Raw genomic sequence first — 22,622 nt, 5'->3', positions numbered from 1 at the left:
GTGCTAGGGCATGGGGCAATAGGTGAGTCTCTTGGACTCCCTGCCCAGGTAACCTAGCCTAACAGACCACCTCAAAAAATAAGGTGGACGGTCAGGCCCAACAGCACACTTCTTTAATCCCAACACCCAGGAAGGCAGAGTTCTAAGTCAGCCTGGTCTACAAAGTGAGTCCAGAACAGTCAAGGCTACACAAGAAGCCCTGTCTTAAAAAAAATAAATAATTACATAAAGTTAGGTGGAGCGCTCCTGAGGAAGAACTTGGCCTCCGACCTCTGACTGCCCCACAGATGCACATATGTGCACATGCACCTGACACACATGTACACCCAGATGAATACCCACCTGTGGTATTCATAAAAAACCGTAAAACTAAGAAGTGCAGGATTCACGGACTTTGGTACACTCATCATGTCATAAAAACCTGCCATAATCCAGTTACACTTCATCCCCTGGAAAGGAGACCTGGCAACCTTGGATCTGCGTCATCTCCACGATCTGTGCTCTCAGAATCATTCAGGTCAAGATTCAGCCCTGTGCGGCCCCTCTCTGGGTCTTGCTCTCACCAGCGTCCACAGCACCGGGAAGACGCGGGGCGCACGTACGATGAGCAGCCTGCCCAGGGTCTCGGGGTAGTTGTCCTCCACCACCTCGATCATCCGAAGCAGGGCTTTCACCCCCGGCCGCCACAGGTGCCTCATGTTGAGGCCCTCCAGGTCCAGCAAGCAGGTCCAGGAGCTGTGACGACACAGGACCTTGGGCCCCACCTGCCTCTGCCACCTCCCAGGATCCCCGGCGCCCTCCCAGGCACAGGCGACAGAGCAAAGGGCTCAGAAGGCAGGGGTGGGAGCAGGGCACTTTGACAGTCCCTGTAGTATCTCAGCCCCGGAATGGAAAGGTGTCACAGCGGGGCTGAGGAGGAAGGCTGGCCTGGGGAAGCAAAGGGAGGAGCCTACGGAGTTGGGGGCGGAACCAGTCAGGAACGATTTAAATTAGCTCGGCTAGAGTCCAAAAACCAGGAAAGGGTTCCGGCCTCACCAGAGCGTTATAAGAATTAGGGGACAACACACAGCGCTCAGCCAGCCCCCTGGCCACGCGCACATGCGGTAAGCGTTTAGCTAGCCTTTGGGTGTTTTGCCCCCAACTCAGGTTCTTGCCTGATGGGACGGCCGAATTGTCTCGTGTTTCCTTCGCATCTCTTCTGTCCTTCCTCGTTGACAGAAAGCACCTAGAAGGCAGACAGGATACTGACAACAGCTGACTATGCTGCTCCGCTGCGGGCTAACATCGCGGGCCCATACTCCGCCCCTGACTCACGTGCTGCAGCAGAGCCTCCTCGCCCACTGCCTTCATCAGGCCTTTGGTGTCCATCTGGCCCAGGCGCAGGATGTAGAGGGGACGGCCATCTTTGCAGGTGGGCAGAGCCCAGGAAAGAGAAGATGTCTTTTAGGTGGATGTTGCATAAGAGCCTAACTCCTAGCCAGTGCATGCTGTAATCCCAAAAGTCCGGGATGCATAGGCAAGGGGGATCTCTGTGAGTTCGAAGCCAGCCTGGTCTACAAAGTGAGTCCAGGACAGCCAAGGCTACACAGAGAAACCCTGTCTTGAAAAAAAAAAGAAAGGAAGGAAGGAAGGAAGGAAGGAAAGAACCTAGCACTCCCCCCACCCCCAGGAGCAGAGATCATGCTGGAGGGTCACCAAGGGATGGGTGGGCTTACTGTGTCTGCCTCTGAGAAACCTAAAGCGGAAATCAGTAGTTCACTTGTTTTCTTTTCTAGGACTGGGGAGATTGCCATCAGTAAAGTACTTGCTATGAGTGTGAAGACTTGAGTCCAATCCCCAGATCCCATGTTTTTGTTTTTATTCCATGTTTTTTTAAAGCCAGGCAAAGCCATGAATAGTGGTGGCCGTGAGCAGTGGTGTACACCTTTAGCCCCAGCAAGAGGCAGAGACACGCGGCCCACTGTAAGTTTGAGGCCAGGTTGGTAAGTTGTAAGCCAGTGCTGGGGAATCAGAGACAGGAAGGTCCCTCGGGCTTCTGGCCATCCAGCTAGTCTCCTCTAGTCAGTGAGCTCCAGGGTCAGTGAGATACCCACCTCAAACAGAAAGGTTGTCTTCCTGTTGCTGTACTCACAGGTTCCTCAACACATTGTTAATTTCAAATGTTTTTTCTAAAGATTATATGAGCCATGTCATGAAGAAATTGAGAGGGTGGACATCGGCCCTTGCTGTCCTCCAACCAGAGCACCAGAGGACCATGAAGGTTGTCAACAGGGCAGTTATCTTTAAGGACTGCTAACATGGTCAGCTCCGGGAAGGTCATGTCGAGTGGGGGCAGAAGCTAAGAATGATACAGCCACAAACTCAGGAGCTATCAAAAGCTGGAAGAGGCGGTGCAGGGCTCTGCTGTAGAGCTTCCTGAGTCCGTTTATTTGTTGTTTGTTTGTTTGTTGATGAGTGACAGGGTCTGTAGCCCAGGCTGGCTTTGAATTCATTATATAGCTGAGATTAACCTCGAACTTCTGCTCCTCCTGCCTCCACCTCCTACGTGTTGGGACTTCAGATGTGTATCACCAAGCCCAGATCTGTGCAGTGCTGAGAATAGGACCTAAGGCTTTGTGCAAGCCAGGCATCCTACCAACTGAACTACATCCCAAGTCCTGCTGCCTCCTGAATCTCAAACTTCCAACATCCAGCGCTGGCATCTTGTGGTTTTAGTATCTAGTTTGCTATGGCTACCTTAATAAATTCATCCTGTACTGGAGAGACTATGATATGTGATAGCCCTGGGGGCAGAAACATCCCCCCAAAACAAACAAACAAAAACAAAAACCTATGTCTATTCCACCTTCTTCATAGCTGGGTAACACACCATCGGTATCTCCAGATGCCCCAGAGAGCTAAAAGGGAATCTGAGATTCCCCGGGGTGCATCATTTAAGAGTGCTCTTGGCATTCACACATGGCTCAGGTGTGAGGCGCACCTACGTCCTGGTAGTGCCAGCCTCCGGCATAGAACTCCTGCAGGGGAGCTGGGGGCCTCCAGGTCTGTAGAAGGAGATCCACTTGGTGCTGCTTCCGCCAGCTCAGGGACTGGCACAGCATGTCCCGGGCCTTCTCCAGGTGGAAATCTCGTGCTCGCAGGAAGCGCAGGATGTGCTCATCTTTGGGGATCTGAGAGACAGAGAAGAAAGAAGACCACAGAATGATACATCCAGATAAATGAACACATTCAGACAGAATGGTAGAAATGAGCCTCTTCTTTCATCTGCAAAACAGCTGGGGAAAGTAGCCCAGAGCAAAGCGAGGCCAAAGGGAGGGCTGTGGTGAACAGCTGTGCACTGTGGCCGCCTAGCATCTCTCCCTGTTTGTCCTAGAAATAGCATCTTTCCTTGGGGTAACTCCTCCTCTCCTCTCTTCTCCCTCCTCCCCTTTCTCCTGCTCATTTCTCAATATACCCTTGGTGCAAAACCAGTCCTAGAACAAGTTGTCTTTTCTGGGGTTCTTCCTTTGAGTCAGACTCTACCCTAAGCATCTGATGTGGATCAGCGTTTGTGACCCACAATATATTAACAGTGTCTGCATTTTACATTTGCAGAAATGGAAGCGGACATGTTATAGCATACACCAACAGTGAGCAATGCTCTTGTCTGGCCTCCAGGCTGGAGAGGCAAAGGTAAGCAATCCTTGCTAAGAAGTTCTGATTCAGTAGATGATAGAGTCCTTCTTAGTACTGAGCTATGTGGTGCACATCCATGTTACCAGAGCTAGAGCTTAAAGGCAAAAATCTATAGACAATCAACAATCACCCTTATTATGTCATATGTCTCTTAGAAAAGGACAGTACCCATGGTCAAATGAGCATGATTCTTAATTGCACATGACTGTACATACATACACACACACACTCACACACAAGGACATATGTACATGGTAAGGGCCATTTTGCATTGTCATATCTGGATGGGGCAAGGTACTGGCATATCCTGATTGGAGGCTAGAGATGTTATTACCAGGCATAACAGAATAAACACCTACTCTAAAGAATTTCCTGGCCCCAGACATCCCTAGCAGAAGGGTGGTGGCCTCAGTATGTGTAAAGGACAGACAGGACGAAAGTAATATAAATGGGGCAAAATCTAAGTTTGTAGTATTACTGATAGCACAACTGGCTTCTCTTCCTTCCCCACTGGCCTAGGCTGAAGCCTGTCTTCGAGGCGCCCGCGCCACACCCACCTTGCCTTTGTGGGTCTCCTGTAACCAGTGCCGGAGCTGCACCAGGCAACTTTGCTGCATGGGAGTGAGATGGCCCAGGCACCTCTCGATGTAGTCTGCTTCCAGCTTGTCCCCTTGAACAAGAAAAATAGAGATTTCAGGGTGGAGGAAGAGAGGCCATCCTCTGCCTCCCTCTGTTTACCTTTGTTCTGTTTTGTTGTTGTTGTTTGTTTTTGTTTTGTTTTGCTTTGTCTTGAGACAGGGCCTCATGTAACCCAGGCTAGATTCAAATGCACTACATAGCAGAGGCTATCCTTGACCTCCCATCTTCCTGCCTATACCTCCTGAGTGCTAGGCTGCAGGCATATGCTATGGAGTCTTGGTTAGGGTTTCTATTGCTGGGATGAAACACCATGACCAAAGGCAAGCTGGGGAGGAAAGGGCTTCTTTGGCTTAAACTTCCACATCACTGTTCATCATTGAAAAAAGTCAGGATGGGATCTCAAACAGGGCAGGAACCCAGAGGCAAAAGCTGATGCCAGAGGTCATGGAGGAGTGCTGTTTCCTGGCTCAGCCCAGGGGTGGCAGCACCGCCAACGGGCTAGGCCTTCCCCACCAGCCGCTGATTGAGAGAATGACCCAGACCTTACGGAGGCATTTTCTCAATTGAGGTTCCCTCCTTTTGGATGAATCAAGCTTGTATCAAGTTGACATAAAAATAGCCAGCACATCTGGTGACACGGGTCTCTATCATGTGGCCTACACTCTGTGTGGCCTTCTCTACTTGCCAACTGTCTGAGCTCTGGAATGTGGTCCCTAGCCAAGATGTGGAAACAGCCACAAGGGCTCCAAACTCATTTTTCTAAATGGTTTTGAAAACATATTCTGGGCAAAGCTGGGCAGTACCAGTGGCGGGGGCTTCTCTCCAGGTCTCGGCTATGGAGATGACCCTCCCCTCTGCTGAGGTTCTGAAGATTGCTAACTCTCCAGCCTTTGTTTGTTTGTTTGTTTTTGTTTTTGTTTTTTAACATTATTTTGTGAACCTTTTCTTTATTAATAGACCGACTGTATCCAGGCGTGATGGTGCACACCTATAAATGCAGCACTTGGAAGGTAGAGGCAGGAGGATTAAAAGTTAGAGATCAGTCTGGGTTACATGGGAAAAAAAATCTCAAAATAAACTTATCTCAAAAATAAATAAAGTCAGGCATGGTCCCAGGTCTGCACTCTAGCAGTACAGGCAGGCTGATCTCTGTTCATTTGAGGCCAGCCTGGTCTACATACCAAGTTTTAGGTCAGCCAGAGTTGTATGGTAAGACCCTGTCTCAAAGAAAAACCAGTAAAATAAAATAATGCTGTACTCTGTAGAACAGTAAAACCATGTTTTCATTCCCTAAATGCACATTGTTTGTAATTAAAATACACACATGTGCTCACATATGCACACACACATGACACATGTGCACACCTAAAACAGGCATGGTGGTGCACAGCTGTAATCCCAATACTGGGGAGAAGGCAGGGGAACAGGAGCTCACAGTCATCCTCGACTCCACAGCAAATTCAAGGCCAGCCTGGGCTACTTGAGACCCTGCTCTAAAACAAACTAACAAAAAGCCTAGAGGATTGGTAAGGTGACTCATTAGATAAAGGTATTTGCCACCAAACCTGATACCTGAGTTGAGCCTCAAAACCCACACAGTGGAAGGAGTGAAGTGACACCCACAGGTTGTTCTTGGGCCTCTACAAATGAATGAGCTCTCTCTCTCTCTCTCTCTCTCTCTCTCTCTCTCCACACACACACACACACACACACACACCATAAACAAAAATGTAATTTAGAAAAAAATTTAAAGACCGTGTCCCAAGGATCCAGGTTTGGAAGCATTTAGTAGTCCCAAAACTCAGGAGGACCTCAAATTCAAGGCTAGAGTGGGCTTGAGACAAATAGAGAAAGAAATAGAGAGGTCCTATTTCTTTCTTTTTTTAAAAAAAATCTTTTAAATTTATTTTTTATATTAATTACAGTTTAGTCACTTTGGATCCCACCTGTAGCCCCCTCCCTCGTTTCCTCCTAATCCCACCCTCCCTTTCCCAGCTCCTCCCATGCCCCTCTCCAAGTCCACAGATAGGGGAGGTCCTCCTCCCCTTCCATCTGACCCTAGCTTATCAGGTCTCATCAGGGCTGGCTGCATTGTCCTCCTCTGTGGCCTGGTAAGGCTGCTTCCCCTTCAAGGGGAGGTGATCAAAAAGCAGGCCAATCAGTTCATGTCCTATTTCAAACAGTGGACCCCCTGGCTTCTGCACTGAGCTATGACATGCACACACACACACACACACACACACACACACACACACACTATACGATTTCACATACTGTATGATTTGTATGACGTCTTAAAGACGGATAAAACTGCCAGCATCATAGAGGCACATGCCTGTAATTCCAGCATTTAGGAGGTAGGAAGTAGAAGATCGGAAGTTCAAGGTCATCCCCAGCCACATATCAAATTCAGGACCAGCCTCTGTCTCAAACAGTAATGCTAATAGCGAGCCAACATCAGTGAGACTCGAAGCAGTCACACTGTACTATGAAGTATGTGCTGCTCTTGCAATGTTAGTGGGAAATACTAAAGTACAAACAGGCCGCGTGGCGTGCTCCCATCTCCTCCATATTTTCTAAGTGTGAGCATGCATGTGCACATGTGTGTAAGGATGTATGCCCCTCTTGTGCCATATGCCCCGGCTAGCTTCATAAAACACAAACTTTTGAAGACTCTGGGGAGAAGGAAGGAATCTTCATTCTTTCCCTGTGTGTTGTATGTGTGCATGTGTATAACATATGCATTTATGTATGTGTACACATATGTGGAGGCTGACTTCGGTGCGGTTCCTCAGGTGCCTCTACCTTGGTTTTGTTTGAGGCAGAATCTCTCAAGAGCCTAGGGCTCTCCGGTTAGGATTAGGCTCAGCTAGCACCTCTCTGGTGCTAAGATTGCAAGTGAGGACCACCACATCTGCTGGTTTCCTGTGTGGGCTCTGGGAGACACAGTCATGTCTGCAAGGCAAGCACTTCATCGCCTGACCCTCCTCTCCAGCTCTTCGTACTTCTCACTTTTCATCTTCCAATTCATTTATATCCTTTACTACCGTGATCTTGCATTACTCACACAATTAAAAATATCCTCAAACCACCAGAGGTCAGTGCCTGGTCTAGAAATAGATCATCTCTGAGAAGGAGAGGGAGGAGGCTGAATGGGTGCCAGACTGGACTGTCCCCAGCCCTGGCAACCTACAGCACCTCTCCCCACTCTCAGGAAGCCAGGCAGCGTGGCAAGCTTCCGGGATCCAGGGGTGAGGGCACAGCTTGGATCCTGGCTCTCTGCAGCCACCTACCATCCGCTGTGGCCATCTCAGGAACAGGGCCTGGGGCATCACTGGGGCCGTCTGTCTGCAGGGAGCCGGGGCACCGGGGCACAGCCTGGCTTCGGGCATCCTTCTCCGGCACTGCGGCTGGTGTCCAGCGAGGAATGTGGGATGTTCCCTGGGAAATGAGCTCATTCAGGTAGTGCTCAATCACCTCCTTCCCCTGGAAGCAACAGACCCAAAAGATGTCACCAGGCAACGCCAGCCCTAAGGAACCACAGACAAGCAGATCCCAGTCCTGAAATATGGGCTATCGCACAGCTTAATACACGGCCAGGATGAGGGGAGAGGAGCAAAACTAAACCCAGAACAAATGCAAATAGCCCAGGCTTATGTTGGCAATGTATCAGGTAAAGTATATCACCAAAAGCAGTCTACTCACTTGATGAACAGGCCTCACTCTAACCTGGAGTCTAAGGCCATTGAACCAAGTGGTGGCTTTGTGGTGTTGGGAGTGGGACCAGGATCTCCCACACGCTAGGCAGGTGCTCTACCACCCATTTACACTTCCGGCCCCTCACTGGGGGTATTCTAGGTGGTCACTCCACCACTGAATCACACCCTCAACCCCTCACCGGTGACTTCTAGGCAGGTGTTCTATCACTAAGTCATGGCCTTAGACTCAGTAACACATTTTTTTTTTTTTTTCTGAACTGGTACTGAGGATTGAAGCCAGGGCCTCACATATGGTAGGTAAGTGCTCCACTCCTGAGCTCTGCCTCCAGCTGTTTTTCTCACTGAGTCGCTAGGCTGGCCTTGAACTTGCTCTGTAGCCCAGACTTGAACTTGCTGCAGCATCTTGAAGTGCTGGGACAATGTTAGGATGCCCCCACTACAGGCCAGTTCTTCCCACTGATGACCTCACTGATGTGGTCATGACCCCAGTGTTCACTATAGAAACAAGAAGACTGAAGCCCCGAAAAGTCAGGGCTGGTGCCCAGTGTCACAGGGTTGGTGGTGGCAGGGCGGGCCTGTGAATTCCTGCTGTGGTTAGCACAGTTCCCTCACCCTCTTGACATTGGCAGTATATTGCTTCATGGCGATCTTCTCCAAGGTGCTTTCAAAGCCAAAGAAGGAGCGGACATCCAGGGAGGCGGACTGTTCAAAGCAAGTCCAGTCTTCATTCTCAGGATGGACCTGCAAGGTGGGAAGGGACCATGGCAGGGCCTCAGTGTGGAGGATGCTGTGCCCTCCCCAGGGGCTCTTCTGGCCACCAGAGCCTGTCATGGACAGCATTCCACGCCCAGACAGTGATGCAAAGTCAAAGAGTGGAAAGCAAAGAGACCTTCCTCAAGCTGGGTGTGGTGGTATACACCTACAATCCCAGCACTGGGAGGCAGAGGCAGGAGAATCAAAAGTTCCAGTCCAGCCTAGTCTACATAGTGAGTTCCATGACAGCCAGGGCTATGGAGAGAGACCATGTCTCAAAAAAAAAAAAATCACAGAGAGAGAAAGAATTATATGCATAATGCTCAGATTATTTATAAAGCACAAAATATGTGTTTAGATATATCTCACTAGTTATTACATTACATATACAAAGACATTAAATGCACTTGTGTGCCCATAAACATATTTATATGTCAACAATAAAAAGAAAGCTTAGCTGGGTATGGTGGCACATGCCTGTAATTCCAGCACTCAGGAGGCTGAGGCAAGAGGATGGAAAGTTTTCAGGCCAGCCTGGGCTACATAGTAACACTTGGTCTAAAAAAAAAAAAAAAAAAAAAAAAAGGGAGGGACTAAAAACCCACTCATGAAGGGTCAGGAGGACGTGGGGAGGGGAGACTAGAGGGACACACATCAGTGCTTCGGGGAGGCCGGGCGGGCTCACTGAGTAGCTGCAGTTCTCCTTCACCGTCACCCGGCTTGCAAAGGTCTCGTTGTGCGCATCTATCAGCAGCGTCCTCTCTCTCCAGTTCAGGACGTTTCTCTGAACGAAGACCACATGCTCCACACCAGCAATCTGCGAAGGAGGAGCCCAGGGGAGAGGAACTAGCCAGCAGGTCACTCAGACCGACCCTGGTTCCTGCTCCTGCTCCTACTCAGAGTCATCCCTTAACAGGGACTTGCAGTTCCATCTCCCGCCACTCCCTAGCCTGGCCTGTGTCATCCCCAATCTAGGACCCCTGCTCGCTCTGCCACCCAGCCCAACAAGAGACACCCAGCCTGGAGAGGGCAATACCTGCTCCCACCACTGTCCAAACTGGCTCAGGTCACACACAGCACACAATCCGCCCCCTTGGGCAGACCCTCAGTCTTGCCCAAATGGCCCCCATTCTGAGGACCCTCAGTGCTTCCTACTGCCACCGTCTTCGAGACCGAGAGTTCTCCCACCCATCCACACACCCGCTGGAAGCCACGGCGGGGGAGGGTCTTTGTCCTGCCACCAGAGGTTCCGCACCGGCCCCCTCCCCGGTACTGCCACTCAGCCACTCCGTCACCCAGCTGTGGCCCAAGCCCGGACACCCGCACACCACTCCACATTCCCGGTTTTGTGCCTAGCTCTGGTTCCCAAACCCTGTGCCTAGGCGCTCTGGATGCTAACCCTACCGGATCTCAAGGCTCCGGACCCGTTCACAGCCCCACACCGAGACCCCAGCTCCGTGCCCACCTTCCGCAGCAGCCGAGGGGCGTCCACCCGCAGCCGGCAGCTCCGCTCCACCGTGTGCACCGCCCCATCCGCACTGCGCCACTCGCCCAGGACTTCACTGCCCAGGAAGACTGGGATGAGCGGGCAGGTGGGGAAACGCCTCTCGTAGGCCTGGGGACCGAGAGACAGTGAGCGCCAGATTCCCGAGAGGGACTGTCCCTAGACAGAAGCACCCAGCCACGATGACCAGCAACACATGACTCCCACGGGACCTTTTTTTTTTTTTTTTTTTTTGGTGTATTGGGCATTGAACCAAACCAGGCAAGCTACATCCTCAGGCCACTTTTTATTTTGAGACAGGTTCTCCCTAAGCTGACCATCTTGGCCTTGAACTCTGCAGTCCAAAGCAGTCTTGCAGCCTCCTCAGTGGCAGGGATGACAAACCTGAGCCACTAGAACCAGTTCCTAACCTCAATACTAAAAGGGAAAAAAAAAAATTTTTTTTTTTCTCAGAAAAGTGCCTGAGCCTTTCCAACCTGGGCCAGGCAGAACAGGTCCCACAAAGAAGGATTTCTAGAAAAATAAGGGCTGCTCTGTCACCCACATTACCGGAAATGCACCACTGACATGAGCATCCGTGGAGCGGCTTCCAAGAGCATGACCCCCGGGTAAGCAGAGAAATCTGGAAACTTGCATTAAAGGACGTGGGGCTCCAGACGTGCACACTTCATATCTCACACATGTATGTTTGTCCAGAAAACGTAATAAGAGCAAGGGCTCGCCGAACAAGCTCTGTAACTTGGTTACCTACATCCGGGTTACCACAAACAAAGCCAGCAGTCAACACATAAGAACTGGCTGCTGCCGGGCATGGTGGTGCACGACTTTAATCCCAGCACTCGGGAGGCAGAGGACCTCTGTGATTTCCGGGCCAGCCTGGTCTACAAATAGAGTCCATGACAGCCAAGGCTATACAGAGAAATCCTGTCTCGAGAAAAAACCAAACCAAACCAAAACATCAATAACAAAAAAAAAAAAAAAACCTAAGTGCTGAGTGTCAAATGAAGTTACACAACTGTCAAAGAAGGAGAGAAAGACAGAGACAAAGACAAAGACACACACACAAAGAGAACCTGATAAAATGCAACACCCCTTGCTGATTAAAGAAAAATACTAATAAACTGGCAGCCACATAGGAAAAAACCCATAGTTAACTTCATACTCCAGAGTAAAAGACTGAATACTTTTGCCCCTCAGGACAGAAATAAGACTCTGGTGTGAGCTTTCCTCGCTTCTATTTAAGACTACAGTTCAGGTTCAGGCTAGGCATCCAGTTTGAATGGAAGTAAAACTATTTCTATTTATAGACTACACGATCTTCTATAAAGAATCCCTGCAGTCTCTCTCTCCCTCCCTCTCATACATACACCACACATACCACACATACACACAAACGGCACAAATAATTAAGTTCAATAAGGTTACAAGATACAAGATCCATGTATTAATACAAATTCAGGCTGAAGACTTAGGTCACTAATTGAAGGAGGGCATGTGGGTATCCCTGAGCCCTGCCCTCTGAATCAGAAAACAAAAACCACAGGAATGAATCATGACCTTGAGCTAGGTAAGGCTTCCCTACTTGTGACACCAAAAGGAAACGTGACCTGGACACTATCTGAGGCTTTGTAGCTTTAATAGACACCATCGAGGAAGTGAAAATGGGCTGAAGAGATGGCTCTGCAGTTAAGAGCTCTTGTTGCTCTTTTAGAGGATCCTGGTTTGGTTCCCAGCAACCACACGGTGGCTCACAACCACCTGTAACTCCAGTTCCAGAGGATCTGCTGCCCTGTTTGACCTATTGGCCTGAGATGCGCATACATACATGCAGGCAAAATAGTCATACACATAAAATAAAATAAATAAACTTTAAAAAAATTAAGAAAGCAAAAATGGGAGCCCAATGGTGATGGCACATACTTTAGACTTAGCGCTCAGGAGGCAGAGGCAGGCAGGATCTCTGTGAGTTGGCCTCTGTGAGGTCAACCTGACCTACAGAGTGAATTCCAGGTCAGCCAGGTCAAACAGTCTTTTTCGTTGTTGTTGTTTTTGGTTTTTGAGACAGGGTTTCTCTGTGTAGCCCTGGCTGTCCTGGACTCATTTTGTAGACCAGACTGGCCTCGAACTCACAGACACCCGCCCACCTCTGCCTCCCAGAGTGCTGGGACTACAGGGGTGTGCCGCCATGCCCGGCTTCCGCTGAACAGTCTTGCCAGCTTCTTTTCACTTTCTTTTTTATTCCTCCTCCCTCCCCATAACATTTTTATTTATTCTCTGGGAGTTTCACATCAGGCACTCCAGAACCTGCCTGTTCTACGTCATGAGTTCCAGGCTACAAATGACATTTTGTCTCAGAAAAAAAAAGAAAAACAAAAACCTAAAGTGCACCCAGGGAATCCCAGCACTTAGGAAGTGGAGGCAGGAGGATCACCTTCCTAGCACGTTCAAGCCCAGCCTGAGATACATGAGACCCAGTCACAAAAATCAGTCAATTAACTAATTAATTAATAGCAGACAAATAAATATCTGGTGCAAAAAGTACATAAATATAGACATGTAAATTAAATTATAAATCCGCTAGCAAGTATTTACAGTATATTAAGACTTTACGTCTGTGTGTGTCTATAACTTTGTAAGTGTGTATGCAAACATATAAGTCGTTTAAACATGGTACTCGTTTTACTTATGAATATATTTACCACAGTATGTACATATGGATGGTTTGAGGAGATGGAACCCATTATCTCATGCTCTCTAAGCATGCATCCTACCAGTGGCCTATGTTCTCAGCCTTGCTATTAGGGGTTTTGCAGTTGTGTGTGTGTGTGTGTGTGTGGGTGTGGGTGGGTGGGTATGTGTTTGGGTTTTTGTTTTGTTTGTTTGTTGTTAAGAATCTCATGTAGCCCAGGCTGGCTTTGAACTCACTGTGTATGGAGGATGACGTTAAACTTCTGATCTGGCTGCTGGGATAATAACTGTGTACCACCTGACTAGTGTGGAATATTCCCCCCTAACACGTGTGTGTGTGTGTGTGTGTGTGTGTGTGTATGTGTGTGTGTGTGTGCATGCACACGCGCACACGAGCTTGTGTGAGTCCTTCCTAGCTGGGTGCTAATTCTACCGTGTATGAGCTGTATGACTTCAGGCAGGGCCCTTAGCCTCTCTCAGCTGAGTGAAGCAGTGCTAACCAGGGCAGTTGGAATCCCTTCATCATGATTTATCAATGTCATCAGCCTCCACAGCAATGAGCCCCACAGAAGGAGTGTCTTTTAGGCTGCTATTTCAGGTCCTAGACTTGGGGTGCTTCTCTCTGAGGACAGAGGTCCTCCCAGGGCAGGTAAAGGTAACTGAGGTGGACCCCCAGATAATGATCACGTGTTTAGAGAGGGCAACTCTGTACTCAATTCTAGATGCTCCCAATCAGAGTCAGCCCTTAGCAGGGCACAACCTGCACACCCCAGGCCTGGGACTGAACAAACTCCAAAATAGTGGTAACAACTGAGGACAGTAGCCTCCTCTCCGTCCCTTCGGGGAGGAGATATCACCCTGGCCCTGGAGAAGAAGGAGCCTCGGGAAGCACAGAAAGTTGTTAGAAGCCAACGAGGCCATTCCTCCCCAGGAGTGGGGAGGGCAGACATGGTCCTGCCGGGCTACCAGGCAAACACGGCATCCATAATTAATATACGTGAGGTCCTGTCACCCTGGGTAATGCACCCTGGGACTCCTGGCTTCCCGGACGGCGCTATATTCGCCTGACCTGATTGAAGACATCCTAAAGAGACACTCGAGGGGAAAGGCCATGAGACTCCAACCCTACACAAATAACTACAGGCAATTAAGGGATGCTGAGAGCAAGAGAAATAGTCTTCCCAGGAAAGAGCTCATAGATCTGTTATCCACTACCAAACGCTCAGCCCTGAAAGCATACATACAATTAACATTATACAGACTGACCAGGTTGTTTGTATTTATATATTCAGGAATAATATGCATATATACATGTATAAACAATTAATGAAAATAGAAGTCATACATCTGAAATGGAACTAGAAAGGGTATATGAGAGGGTTTGGAGAAGGAAATCAAAGGGGGGGAAGATGTAATTATATTATAATCTCAAAAAGAAAAGTAATAATTTTTTAAGAAATAATTTTTTTAAAAAAGAAAGATGCTTGCACCCCCTTTGACTATTGAAACAATGGTCTTCAAGAAATTAGAATTTTCCCAAGAGCTTCATGCTAGAAAAAGGGAGAGGCTGAATCCTGGTGCCAGTAAAGGGGAGCTTGTCTCCTTTGCACTAGAAACTGGAGCACAGTGACGGGTCAGGGATGTGTGGACCCACACCTCGGTCAGGACTGCTCAGCTATGCAGACCTCCTACTTCCTCATCCAAACCTCATAGCAAGACACCAAAGACAGACTTGGGTGGGCTGGGGGGGTCCACTGGACCTCTTTAATTGTTCTTTCAGATGAGGCCGAGGTGAATACATCTTTCTCCGCCTTTCACTATTATGTTTCTATCCAACAGGCTCGTTGAGGATGGGTGGCTGAGCCACACTTGTTAGGCTCTGCTCTAAGTGACAGGAAGGGCTGCTGAAGGAGACCTCGAGAACTGTGTGTGTGTCATCCTACCCCCAGGACGGGCATTTGCCCTCGAAGCAGGGCTGCAGAGCAGATGGTATAAGAGCCTACAGGGGTCCTGGGAAGCCACCTGCTCCCAGCTGACCCGAGCAAGACCCTTCTTTACCTTTCTCTAGGCCTGAAACAGCCTCATTGCTGAGTAGGCAGGGTGGTGTCCAGAGCACTTGGACAGCCCAGGATGGCAGGACAATCTGGCTCCTTCTCAGGTACCAATTGCAGGAAGGAGGGAGGGTGGAGCTGGCTTAGACACCACCTCCCCTCTGGGCAGCTGCTGGAGAGCACTGTCCTCTGCAAGAGCAAGATGGCCACCATCTTCATCAGCTCAGCTGTGGCTGCTCATAAGAGCTGTCACTACCTATCAGGCTGATGAGCTCTTGACATTCTCTCATGAAGGGAAGGAGTGGGGAAGGTCAGTTGAGAATCCAGTCACTCCTGTTACTTGTGTGCAATTCTTAGTGCATGTGGATTTGGGAGTCTCAGGATGCTAAAGAATATGGTGTGTATCGCTTAGCTGAAAGAAGGACCCCATCTATGCAGCTATGGGGAAGCCTTCCTCCTCACTGCAGAATCACCTTCCAGGACAGTATCTTTGGATCACACACGCTGCTAGAAGCAATCCCTCACCCATGCTCTGTATGTAGCCCAATGATGGAACATTGGTGGAATGGTACTTTGGTATGCCGCTGAGATCTTGTGGGGGGGGGAGGTGTTATTTATATCTCCCCAGGGAAGGAAGTCTCTCAACAGTAACAGATGTGACATTTGAGAAGTAGGCAGAGAGTGACCCATGCGTGAACTGGTCAGGCAGACCTGGTTTCTGCTACCTCCTAACTAGGGGACGTTAGATAAGCCACTGTCCCTCTCAGAGCCTCCATGCCCATCTCTAGAATGAGGTGCTTAACCTCCTGTATCACCAGAGATTGGCAAGGATGTTGTACCAAGCAATGTTGTCACCGTGGAAGCGGGCCCTGTGCTCCTGCTGCAAGCTCTCTTCTGTCTCATCCTCTTTAGTCTTCTGTCTAACTAGGAAGCTGGAACTCATGGAATCAAAGCCAGGCATTGTGCCCAGGGCCTACCCAGCCACGTCTTTCCATTTTCTGCCTAAGCCTTTCAATTCCTGCCAGGCTAAGGCTGCGCCACGCTCTGCCTCAGACTACTGTCAAGTCCCCATCACCATCCTAGCGAGATGAGAGGACAAAGGAGCAAGCCCTGAACTGGGGCGGCTCAGTGAGTAAAGTGCTTGCCTTGTCAGCACAAGGAGTGACCTTGATTCCTAAGAACCCACATAAAAGAAGCTGGGCAAGATGGCGCATGCTTGTAATCCTGGTGATGGACAGAAAGGAGGTGGAGACAGGTGGATCGTTGGAGCTCACTGGCCAACAAGCCTAGCCTATTGGGTAAGTTCCAGGCCAGTAAGAGACCCTGCCTCAAAAAACAAAGTAAGCATCACCTGAGGAGCAAGATCTAAGACTGACATTTGGCCTCTACATATGTAACTGCACACATGCAAAGACTCTGTGTGTGTGTGTGTGTGTGTTTATATGTGTATGTATGTTTGTATATATGCATGTATGTATGTATATCTCTGTCTCTCTCATATACTCTCTGGTGCCCTCCTTAGGCTTGTGTGTGAATGCTAGGCCCATAGGGAGTGGCATTATTAGTGGTTGTGGCCTTGTTGGAGTAGGTGTGGCCTTGCTGAAGGAAGTGTGTCATCATGGAGGTGGGCTTTGAGGTCTCAAATATGCTCAAGCTACGCCCAGTATGGAATCCAGTCTCCTTCTGCTGACTTTGGATCAAGATATAGAACTCTCAGCTCCGTCTCCAGCACCATGTCTGCCTGGATGCTGCCATGAATTACACTACAATGATAATGGACCAAACCTCTGAAAGTGTAAGCCAGCCCCAAACAAATGTTTTCTTTTATAAGAGTTGCCATGGCCATGATGTCTCTTCACAGCAATAAAATCCTAACTGACACACTAACACACACAGACACACACACACACACACACACACACACGTATACAAAGATCACATTCTACTTTGGCCTCCAACTCCACCAACCCAGCTCCCACTCTGGCCTCCTACCCTGTTCCAGTCACTAGCCTTGCTAGTTCTGGAATGCGTCCACTGTCCTGCCACTGGACCTTGCACCTGCTGTTCCATGCTTGGGAAGCTCAACAGTTCAGTGACTGAGGAGAGCAGGAGGCATGAGTCAATGGAACTTTCTGGAAGGAGCTGCCCTTCTTCCAGGGATTCATCCAGGGCACCTCCCCTGCACAGCTGCCTCCTCTCCATCCTTTTGGCCCATTCATTTCCTTGACAGCTCTAATCAACACTCCCAATGACGGACGTGCGTGTGGTGTGCCTTATCACGGCCTGCTTCCCACAGAAGTCCTCAGCCCCATCTCTTGCTCCACCTTTGGTGCAGAAAAAATAACAGTGCACAGTCAGGGAACTTGTATCACCACACCATGGCCCTAAGGCCACCTGAATGGCATCCAGGGAGAGAGGACAGTTCACAGGCTCAGCACCACAGTGATAGATGGCCTGCTTACTGTTGGAAGAATTCCATCTAGAGACCCCAAATAATAGGCTTGGGGGATGCTGGCTGGCAGCAAGTGGCTTTCTACAACTATAAAAGAGAGGACTCCATCTTCCCCCAGAGACCCCAGAGCTCCAGTGCAGTGGGGAAGGTAGGCAACCCAAAGATACTTGCCAGTGTTGAGGACAGTGGCCACCACGGAGCCCTGGGCACCGCTGCTCCCTTTACAGAGAACTAACCACAAATCATAATGGTATGGAACCTGAGTGTCCCCCATTCTTCCCCCCTTGTGAATGTGTAAGTGGAGGCTGGAAACGGCAGAGGAAGGCAGGGGACTGGCCTGCTGGGAGGAGACTCCACATCTGAGTCACTCTTTCCAGCCTCTTATATTTCATGTTCACATCCTAAAGCCAGGAAAACGGGATGCCTGCCTCCACCACAGAAAGATAGGCTGCTCCTTCCTACAACAAGACGAGAACTAAGAGGGCCCTTGTCCTCTTACAGGAGAATGCTCTACAATGTGGTCACTTCCCAGGGTCCCTTGCTTGAGCTCCTAGTGGTGAGGCCCAAGTGGGCCTGACTGCCACTTAGCAACATAAACAGTGAACACTAAGGGTCAGTCAGTGAGTCAACATGGAGCATCCCAGGCATTTCACACTACCTGTTCCAGCGACTCAAGAAGGTAGGTAGAAGCCGTGTACATATGGAGAAGCCAACATTCAGAGAGACTGAGCCCACAATCACACAGCCTGTGAGGAGAGAAGCCGGCATCTGACCCTCTGGCAGCCAGAGTATGGATTCGTGGTTCTTGCACTGTGTTGTTACCCCTCAAGCCAAATAGTCACACACACACACACACACAAACACACACGGGGTGGGGGTCCAGTTCATACTCAGACCATGTTCAGTCCAGCCCTGATCCTGCTGCTTCTTGGATCGTCCCTCGGTTGCTCGAGAGTGTGTTGGTCCTCACAACTCCACCCCATGCAGCGAGCCTTCGGAGGGTCCGCCGGCTAGCCCTGTTTCCCCTTCCCACGCTGGGCTCAGAGAAGGAACGGAAGAAAGTGTGGCTCATTGAGGTTCAAGTGCCTGCTCAGGGCATGGCGACTCCACCTGGGGCTAACAGGGTGGCTGAGCCCTGCTCCCAGCACAGCTGAGGTCAGCTCTGCCCAAGGACCCGGCACCCACAGCATACCCAGTGTGTCCACCTTATACATATTACTGTGGTTATACACGGATGAGCCCAGCCCCACAAGGTAAACTCCTGTCATGTGTCAGGGAGGAAGCGCTGAGGAGAGCCTGAGGGAGGAAGCATTTGCTGCATCTTTTAAATGACATCTTCTTTCTTTCTTTCTTCTTCTTTCTTTTACTTGTTTTGTTTTGTTCTTTGGTGTTGCTATTGTTGTTTCCTTTACTTCCTTTTTTGTCTTTTGACATATTTTGTTTGTTCTGTTTTGTTTATTTTAAGACAAGCTCTCATGTAGCCCAGGCTGGGCTCGAACTCTGTATGTAGCCAAAAATGATCTTAAACTTCTGCTCTTCCTGTGTCTGCCTCCCATGTCCTGGGGTTACAGGTGTGTAGTACTGCCTCTGATCTATGTAGTGCCGGGGACTGAACCCAGAACCCTGTGAGTGTAAAGCCAACACTCTACCAACTGGGCTATTATTCCCCAGCCCACACATCCAGTTTCAAACTGCAGGGGGGTGGGGGTTGTGTGTGTGTGTGTGTGTGTGTGTGTGTGTGTGTGTGTGTTCTAGAATCGTTACACTGACCCTCTTCCCCAGCCAGGCATGACTGAGTCTTGAGAAGTTTTTAGGCACTGGTGTCGTGCACTGGGAGAAACACCAGCCTAGATTATGAGACTAAAAAGCCTTTGTCTTTCTATCTCTTGTGTGTGTGTGTGTGTGTGTGTGTGTGTGTGTGTGTGTTGCTGTTGTTGCTTTTTGTTTTCTGAGACAAAATTTCTCTGCGTAGCCTTGGCTGTCCTGGACTCCATTTGTAGACCAGGCTGGCTTTGAACTCGCCTGCCTCTGCCTCCCTGAGTGCTGGGATTGCAGACGTTGCTACCACACCTGGGTAAAGCACCCTTTATGTAACAGGGTCTCCTCACAAACGGCTCCTGCCTGCCTGTGCCACAAGTCTGCTCATACAACCTTTGTCCCTGCCAAGAGGCCTCAACTTCCAGCTCACATCTCCATACTTGCCTGGCCACCCACTAAGGAAGCCTGAGCCCATCTGCCTGTCCAGACCAAGTAGGCATGTGGTGTGGCCTTCCGGGGTCACAGGGCCACAGAAGAATCAAGTTACAGTCCCTTTGCCAGGTAGCAGCGGGGGTGGGGGGTGGGGGGGTGGAGCAGACAACCAGGCTTGCCTGTTCAGAAAGAGAGCAGGTCCAAGGCTCAGAGCCCGTCCCTGCATGGGGCCTTGATTTTGCAGAAGGGGACTTAGTAGATAGAGAAGAATGACGGGAGTCGGGCAGCCCTGCATTCCCAGCTGGACCTGCCCGCCTCCAGGCGGCAGAATTCTGATACGATTTTCCCCTGACTATGACTCTTTAACATCCTTCTCTTCCACAAAGGGCATGCACCGAGTGAGTTCCACTTGTCCGCAGTGAAACACTACTGAGAGGCTACGGAGCCTATAAAAGGTGCTGCATAGGGCTGCAGAGACAGCTCAGCAGGTAAGAGCTCCAGAGGGTCTGTTTGGTTCCCAGCACTCATGGTGGTCGGCTCACAACTGCCTGTAACTCCAGTTCTGAGGGATTCCAATGCCTTTGGCCCCTAGGGGCACCTACATTTATGTACACACACACACACACACACACACACACACACGGTAGGGCCTACGGGCTAGGGGGGTAGTTCAGTAGGCAGACGGCTTACTTGGCACACACAAAGCCCTGGGTTCCATCCTGAGCATTGCATAAAAACAAGTGCAGTGGTACACACCAGTAATTACAGCCCTGAGAAGCAGAAGAAGGCAGAAGTTCAAGGTCACCCTCAGCTACACAATGAATTCAAGGACAGAGAGCCTGGACAACATGAAACCCAGTCCCAAAAATGACAGAGGAGGGTTGAGGTGATTATAAATGGATTTCATGCCAGCACTTGGGAAGCAGAGGCAGGCAGATCTCTGTTCAAGACCAGCCTGTTCTACATAGAAAGTTCCAGGACAGCCATGGCAACACTGAGAAACCCTGTCTTTAAAATAACAGTAATAGAGCTAAATGAATGAATATCTACACCACAGCTCCATGGGGACTTGCTCTGGACTCAAATGAGAACTGTTGCCAGCAGCCAAAAGATAAGATAAATTTGACCATAGCGTGGTCCCTCCAAACCATGAACTATCACTCAGTCGTTAAGAAGAAAGGCGAGCAGGGTCTTTGAGATGCTCTGCAGGGAAGGGGCTTGCTGCTAAGCCCAGGGACCTGAGACTGACGCACAGAACCCGCAAGGTAAAAGAAGAGAATTGACTCAAAACTTGTTTTCTGACTTTCACACTTTATGCGCGCTACCCCCTCCACACACACACACACACACACACACACACACACCAATAACTGAAACAAACAAAGTGTGAACATGTAACACAACTTGGATGGTGCTGAGTGAAATAAACCAGACACAAAGGGGAAAACATGGTATGATTTCTTCCCTTCGAGACACCTAGGACGCCTCGGTGTGTAGACAAAGCAGTGCGGAGGTGCCTCCAGGGTCGAGGGCAGTGGTGAGGGTGAGCTGCTTTGCAGGTAGTCTCAGTTGGGCAGTGAGAGGCCTCTGGGGGTGCCCGTTGCCCAGCAATGCATCTGTCCCAAATGTCACCGACAGTAGACTTAAAACAGTTGCCATGGCGGGCTTTGTTTTGGCTTGTTGTTGCTGTTGTTTGTTTCACGGAGCTGAAGTTGGAACCCAGAGCCTCCTGTGTGCTCAGCAAGCCCTCTGCCACGGAGCTGCAAGCCGGCCGGAAGCAGTGAACTCGCTGTGGGAGACGAGCACATGCTCCTGACAGCGTTTCCCAGCACATGGAACAGGATCTCAAGTCTGTTTGTTTTGGTTTCTGCACCAAGGTCTCTATGTTTGTGTTCGCCACAACAGCTACCCAAGCAGGCCTGGTGGCACACAGCTACCATCCCAGCTCTCAGAAGGTGGGTCAGAAATTCAAGGCCAATTTTAGCCACGGATTGCAATTGAGACTTGTCTACACGAGACCTTTCGGGGATGGAGAAGGGGTACAAAAAAACTTAAAAGTGCCAGAGAGGGGCTGGTTTGGATGTTAAGAGTATTTGCTGCTCTTCCAGAGGACTAAGGTTTGGTTCTCAGCTCCCACATGGTGGCTCACAACCATTCATAACTCTTGAGATATAACAGTCTCTTCTGACCTCTGTGGTAACTTGGAATGCATGTGGAACACATTCCTCTATGCAGTTACAACACTCACACACGTAAAATAGTATTTTTAATCTAAAAAAAAAAGTTTATTTGTTTGTTTTTAATGCCACACATGGTAGCACAAGACTGCAATCTCAGCACTCAGTAAACGGAGGTAGGAGGGTAGATACAAGTCAAGGTCATCCTGGTATCCAAAGGGGGTTCCAGGCTAGCCAAGGCCTACAGAGCAAGGCTGTCTCAAGAGACACATAAACTGAGCAGTGGTGCATCACAACTTTACTTCAAATATTCAGGAGGCAGAGACAGGCTCATCTCTATGAGTATAAGGTCAGCCTGGTCTACTTAGAGAGTTCCGGGACAGCCAGGGCTAAATAGAGAAACCCTGTCTAGAACAAACAAACAATAAAGATAAATAAATAGGGAGTGGGGAGATGGTGGTTAGAATGTACAAGCGTGAGAATCTGAGCTGGAATCCCCCAAACTCAACACTGTTACTGGCAGAGAAAGGAGGATCACTGTGACCCACTTGCTCTAAATTCAGTGAGAAACCCTGTCTCAGGGAATCGAGTGGAGAGTAATAGACAGACAGGCACAGACACTACACACACACACACACACACACACACACACACACACAAAGAAAGGAAAGAAAACCCCATCACCAGACAGACACGATGCCACCCTCCAGAATGCTCTTTAGTGAAAAAGACCCCTAAAAACAGCTCAGCAAGTCAATGGAAAAATAACACATT

The 22,622-nt window shown here is 49.5% G+C and overlaps 1 protein-coding gene across 5 annotated transcripts in view; it reads right to left on the bottom strand.

Moving 5' to 3' along the window:
* Positions 1–22,622, bottom strand: part of Sec14l5 (SEC14 like lipid binding 5) — a 41,811-nt gene that overhangs the window by 10,460 nt on the left and 8,729 nt on the right. For 3 of the 5 annotated variants that reach the window (XR_009584527.1, XM_021632375.2, XM_060364112.1), the window contains exons 3-11: positions 10,252–10,401; positions 9,472–9,603; positions 8,646–8,774; positions 7,608–7,800; positions 4,233–4,345; positions 2,981–3,170; positions 1,315–1,403; positions 1,155–1,225; positions 564–735 (exon numbers count right to left, since the gene is read on the bottom strand). Coding sequence is in view for 4 of the 5 variants with exons in the window: in XM_021632375.2 (XP_021488050.1) it covers positions 564–735; positions 1,155–1,225; positions 1,315–1,403; positions 2,981–3,170; positions 4,233–4,345; positions 7,608–7,800; positions 8,646–8,774; positions 9,472–9,603; positions 10,252–10,401 (1,239 nt within the window). In the remaining variant the exon portion in view is untranslated. The remainder of the gene's footprint in view (positions 1–563; positions 736–1,154; positions 1,226–1,314; positions 1,404–2,980; positions 3,171–4,232; positions 4,346–7,607; positions 7,801–8,645; positions 8,775–9,471; positions 9,604–10,251; positions 10,402–22,622) is intronic. The other 2 variants (XM_060364113.1, XM_060364114.1) reach the window with 1 other exon arrangement.

Source organism: Meriones unguiculatus, chromosome 11, assembly GCF_030254825.1.
Source record: "Meriones unguiculatus strain TT.TT164.6M chromosome 11, Bangor_MerUng_6.1, whole genome shotgun sequence".
In the NCBI taxonomy this organism is placed as follows: domain Eukaryota; kingdom Metazoa; phylum Chordata; class Mammalia; order Rodentia; family Muridae; genus Meriones; species Meriones unguiculatus.
This window is presented reverse-complemented; position numbering and strand designations above follow the sequence as displayed.